Raw genomic sequence first — 6,000 nt, forward strand, 5'->3', positions numbered from 1 at the left:
TTTTGTTTTAGAGACTTTTAAATACTTTTCTTGATAGGTTTTAATCTTTGTCTCATATTTGTGCCTTAAAATCTATTTACTAAAATTTTATCTCAACATTTTAAATTTAACTAGCCTAATTTAATATTTTCATATTTACATTTTGGCCTAAATAAGTTAAACAAAATCCTAAAGTTTTCAAAAGCTTTCAATCGCATTCATAATTCATTCCAATCATCAATTCAACATTCAAATATCATCAATTACACATTTAAACATTCAAATTCGTTAATACATCATCAATCACACTTAGGGTTTCAAGCAAACATATTTAAAAAAAATACTCTAACTTAACACTTACCTCATATCCAAGTTTGTATTACCTCCTAATGGTCCTTAGGTCACCCAAACATACCTAATTTCAATCAAAATAAACATTAGTCTCCAAGAGGCCATGATGGCCGAATTCACTATGAAAAAGAAAATTTTTATCTTTAGAGCTTGAAAAATTAAAGCTCTTACTTCTTTAGGAGTTTAAAAGATGATTCTTAAAACAAGAGAATTAAATAAACAATCTTATACTTTCATAGCTATGTGACGAAACTTAAGAGGAAAAAGAGAGAAAAAAATTCTCTCACCTTTTAAGTTTAAAATTTGTGATTTTCTACTCTTTGAGGATTAAGAACATGATTCCTAAACAAGAAAAGATAAAAAAATTAAAATAGATCATCCATGGCAATTTTCTCATGGCCGAATTTATGTGAAGGAGAAAGAAGAGAATTTTTTTGACTAACCTTGATTAAATTGGTATGGATGAGAAGAAAATTAAGACAGAAATTAATTAATTGGAATAGAATTTGGATTACAGCCTAAAATCCTTCGTAAATCAAGCATGAATTTTAGATGAGCATATTTGGTTCTCTCTTTTCTCTCATATTTCTTATGAAAATAAGGAAGAAAATAAATTATAATAAATGAGAGAAACAGAAAAAGTCTATGAAAATAAAGATAAAAGGATAAGATTGTCGCTCAAAATATTTCTTAATTAAGAGATAATTATCAAGTGTGGTAATTATTTTACATGATTTTATTTTATCTGGTCAATTAGTTCTTTTATTAGTGTCAATTATATTGATATGATAAATTATCTCAACTCTAAAATAACTCTAAAATATTTTGGTATAGTTTACTAGAACAAAGAATATACTAATAAAATTCTCTTACTAGTTAAATATTAATCCGATAATTATGTAGTCTAAAAAAAATCTTTAATTATTCACAAATTAATATTATTTTTACAAATAATAATTTTAAATATTTTTATTTTTGATACGGGCTTCACTCATTAAATCGAATTAATTTGCGATACACGATTTTTTTAGATTCTGATCACAGAAAATTCTAAAATACGAAATATTGGATTGATACTTCAACAATATGAAAAATTTATGAATTTGAAGTACTTTTCTTAAAGTACCCATTAATGTTAATTATAAATTATGAGAAAAAAATGGACATAAAATTATATTTGATTCTGAGAATAAAATAAGATAAAACACTAAAAATAAAACATAAAGGATAGAGATACAAAAATTAGTGTTCTAGGATTTTGTTTAGTAATAAACTAGAACAAATTATGAAAGTCTAATTTATTCTATTTTTTATTAAAAAATTTGAAAAAAATATAATTATAAAAAATTAATAAAAATAATAAAAAAAATAAAAAATAAGTTGTCTCTGTGTGTTCTAATTGATAAGATAAACACAAAATATACTAATTTAATATTTTTAGACACAACATCTCTATTTATATCTCATCTATCAAATATTGTGTTCCTATGTCTATATCTTAGTGTCTTGTACCTATATACACGAACATAGCGCAACCTAATATACTTGTTGGTAGTCACTAAAAAATTAATTTAGATTCTCTAAATTTTAGATTTTTATTTTAGAGGATAAAGTAAAATCTCTCACCAATTTTTTCTTTCATGTATTTTTTTGTCCCACCTATTAAATAAATAAGATAGATCATACTTTATCTTCTAAAATTAAATTTAAAATTTAAAAAATTCAAATCCCTAAAAAATAAATTAAATTAAAGTTTGTAGACCGATTTTTTTATTCAGATCTTTCATTTTTAGAAACTTATAAAGTTCTTCTCTTAAGCTCCAATCAATGAACCTACAAAACCCTTTAAATTGTATCTCTGATTCAATCCCAGTATTGTAGACATTCCCGCATTTTCACCCCAATCATTTTTTATTTTCCCCTTGTATTTTTTAGAAAACCATTTATCTCCGCCTATTTTCATTATAAAGGCATCCGTTGACAGCATTTATGTACTTTGTACCCTTCCATGATATGAAATTATGGATACATTATTTGAATTCTTTCTTGCATAAGATAATGTTGTTTCTGCATGCAATCAGCGAAACCCATGTTCATACTTTCAACTTTGCTACCATTGATTTGAAAACAAGTTTCCAGAAGCCACCTTTTGCAATAACCAAGCAACATGTATAGACATATTACTTCTATAAATAACAGGCGAAACATTGAATTGCTACATCAATTAGCTCTAATAATAATAACTCGACTTGATTTCTATACGAGAATTTAAGTATGGAAATTACCAAAAGTAGTTCTGTCATAATCATTTTGCTAGTGTTTGTTTCAAGTTTGGTGGAGACAAATGCATATTATTATATGAATTGTTACGGAGGAACCCGTTGCAGTGGAAAATACATAAGATGCCCAGCAGAGTGCCCAAACAGTGTATCGAATGATCCTAAGGCTAAGGTTTGTCAAATTGATTGCAACAAACCCACATGCAGAGCTGTTTGTAGACGTAAGTTATTTTCCTCCATTCACATTATTCTACCATTTTTGTAATTTTTAATCTTGGAATTTTTGGATTCAATTATATCAATTATCATAGGTGTACAATAAAATTAACTATTAACATAAAATATATATTAGAATACAAAAAAATTAATTAAACAATATATATTTATATACAAATATATTAGGAGTGAGTACGAGTAGCGGGTATCCGATTACCTGTCCGAATCCGAATCGAACCAATTAAATTGGTTCTAAAATCAACGAGTAATCGGGTCCAACCCGAACCAAACCAATGATGGTCTTTGTTAGTAATTGATTCGGGTATCGGTTCTGGGGGTGCGAAATCTGAACCAACTCGTGAACCCGATTATATATATATATATAGCTTTTAGTGGCTTTTAGTGAGATTATTTACTATTAATATGTTTGGATTTTAATGAGTTTAGTTTTTAATGTATTTGGTGTTTAATATGTTTAGATTATTTATATTAATATTATATGTTTATTGTACTTGTTAAATTTTTAAGATAAAAATTTGATTTTTTTATGAATTTTAAAGTTATCGGGTACCCAATTACCCGAATCGAATCAATTCATTCTTAATCAGTTTGGTTTGGTTCGGATACATGCACAAAAAAATGCAAATCCAAATCAAACCGAACTAATTACATTTTGATCGGTTCGATTTTAATTTTACCTTAAATCCAAATCAAACCGATCTGTGTTCACCCCTAAAATATATAGTGATTGATTTTGGTATTCAAATTATATTTTTGTAAAACTAATTTTAAAAAAATATTTATCTTAACTTTTTACTTACTTCCAGATCGCAAACCAAACTGCAATGCACCTGGATCAGGATGCTATGATCCCCGCTTCATTGGCGGAGATGGCAGAGTCTTCTACTTTCATGGAAAGAGCAATCAGCACTTCAGTCTCGTCTCTGATTCCAACCTTCAAATCAATGGTCGCTTCATCGGACACAGGCCAGCCAACAGAGCCCGTGATTACACCTGGATCCAGGCTCTTGGCGTCCTCTTCAACTCCCAAACCTTCACAGTCGAGGCCACCAAGACGGCCAAATGGAGCAACGAGGTTGACCATCTCAAGCTTACCTACAATGGAGAATTTATAGATTTAAATGAAGTCACTCTTTCCACATGGTTCTCGCCATCAAAAGACATCAAAGTCGAGAGAGTAGCCAGCAAGAACAGCGTCATAGTAACAATAGAGAATGTTGCTGAGATTCTTGTCAATGTGGTGCCAATCACTAAGGAAGACGATAGAATTCACAACTATCAAGTTCCTAAGGACGATTGCTTTGCTCACTTGGAGGTTCAGTTCAGGTTCTTCAGCTTGTCCCCAAAAGTTGACGGTGTTCTTGGAAAGACTTACAGGCCAGATTTCGAGAACCCGGCGAAGCCAGGTGTCGCAATGCCAGTTGTTGGCGGAGAAGACAGTTACAAGACGACATCATTGCTTTCTCATGATTGTGCTTCTTGTTTGTTCTCTCAAGAAAGTTCTGCTGAGAGAGATACCTCTGCTAAAATGATCCGCACACTTGATTGCACTAAATTGTCTTATGGATTGGGAATCGTTTGCAAGAAATGAGGGAACTATTATCATCAAAATATTACACTTTAAATTAATATCATTTGTCCAGAAAGAAAATTTAAAGGCAATGGTCTAGTAGGAGAATACTTGAAACCTTTGCATGAAAAATAAGGACATATAGCCATATATTGCTACTTCCTTTTGTTGTATGCTTGTATGCTTTGTTTTTTAATAATTTGAAATTAAACATTATAATTATGTTATTCTTACATTTATGTGCTTCAATTGAGCCGGAGAAAAATAAGTAAAATTAAATTATTAAATTCTATAACATCGTTTCTCTACCGATTTCTTCCTAATTCTTAGGGCAAATTACAATTCTTGAGGTTTGGTAAAATTTACTATTGCTGCTTTCTATTAATTGCTATAATCATAACAATTTTCATTAGACATTCTTAAAAGGGCTAGATATTCATGCGAATGGGATTAAATCGTGTTTGGATATAGGTTTTTTTTTTTCGCAAACACACTTAAAAGAATTTATCAAGTTGTTTAAATTTGTGAGCATCCAAAGGTATAATTAATTGGTAGTGAAGAAAAATGATTCTATATATTTAAAAAGGAAGCACTACAAGAAAAACGATTAGTAGCATCGGATTTATAGTTGGATTTAGCGTCGAACATTTGTGTCGATTTTATCGATATTTTTGTTGTAGAATTCGTTTAATCAAATCGTTACTGGCGAATTTTCGTTTTTCGACGGTAAATTTACTGATAATACTTTGAAGAAAAAAAAAGAGAAATAGGCACGAAATTTAGTGTAAAATTTACTGTCGGAATAATCCACCGGTAAACCTATCTTAGTGAAACGCTTCATTTTGGTGACCCACAACGGGTCACCGTCGGTAATGAAACCTAAAACTCAAAGCGTGAACCTTCTCTCCCTTCAATTCAAAATCTTCTCTCTCTCTAACCTCTCTTCTCCCTTTCTCTCTATAGCCGCCTCTGAACCCCGCTGCGCCGTCAGCCCCATACCGCCTGCCCATCCCGTCACCGCCTCCTTCCTCTCCTTGCACTGACCGTTCTCTGCGATGCCTCCATGTAGCCGCCATTGCAAATCCTAGCCTCCATTGCAGCCGCCGTTCTTCTCACTGCCGACATGTCGCTGTTCTTCGCATCGCCAAGTTCTTTCCTTGATCTAGTACGCTTCGTCCTCCGTCGCAAGGTCCAACTTCGTCATCATCCACCAGGTCAGGTTAGTTACTTTTTCTTGCTTAATTTTTTTTAAACCTGTTTTTTATAAAAAAAAGTGATTTGGTTAATTTAGTTAATTTCTCTTATGATGCTATGTATGTAATGTAATGGACTAAGTGTATGGTTATCAATTTATGATGAGACTTGAATTTATCAATTTGTTAATAGAGACTTAAATTAGTTGGTTTGGGAGACTTAAGAATAAATAGTTCAATCTAATTCATACATAAAGTTTTGCATATTACTTTTGCATTGGATTTATGCATGTCGCATCTTATTGCTTTGGATTTAAATCATGAAAGCTTCTTGTTTAGTTGAGTTTAATTCTTATGAAATTAATTGAGTGTTGACTGATGCTATGGATTG

The 6,000-nt window shown here is 30.8% G+C and overlaps 1 protein-coding gene across 1 annotated transcript; it reads left to right on the forward strand.

Moving 5' to 3' along the window:
• Positions 1-2,537: 2,537 nt before the first annotated feature.
• LOC112790019 (uncharacterized) lies at positions 2,538-4,638 on the forward strand. The gene is made up of 2 exons (XM_025832231.2): positions 2,538-2,830; positions 3,653-4,638. Exons 1-2 carry the CDS (start codon positions 2,605-2,607, stop codon positions 4,435-4,437), a joined length of 1,011 nt encoding a protein of 336 aa, XP_025688016.1. The 5' UTR covers positions 2,538-2,604; the 3' UTR covers positions 4,438-4,638.
• Positions 4,639-6,000: the final 1,362 nt, after the last annotated feature.

This window comes from Arachis hypogaea, chromosome 3 (genome assembly GCF_003086295.3).
Source record: "Arachis hypogaea cultivar Tifrunner chromosome 3, arahy.Tifrunner.gnm2.J5K5, whole genome shotgun sequence".
Lineage (NCBI taxonomy): Eukaryota > Viridiplantae > Streptophyta > Magnoliopsida > Fabales > Fabaceae > Arachis > Arachis hypogaea.

Coding starts and splice junctions, on each gene's coding strand:
- LOC112790019 (XM_025832231.2), top strand. CDS start 2,605: ATGGAAATTACCAAAAGTAGTTCTGTCATAATCATTTTGCTAGTGTTT. Junction 2,831..3,652: donor ATGCAGAGCTGTTTGTAGAC/GTAAGTTATTTT, acceptor ACTTACTTCCAG/ATCGCAAACCAAACTGCAAT.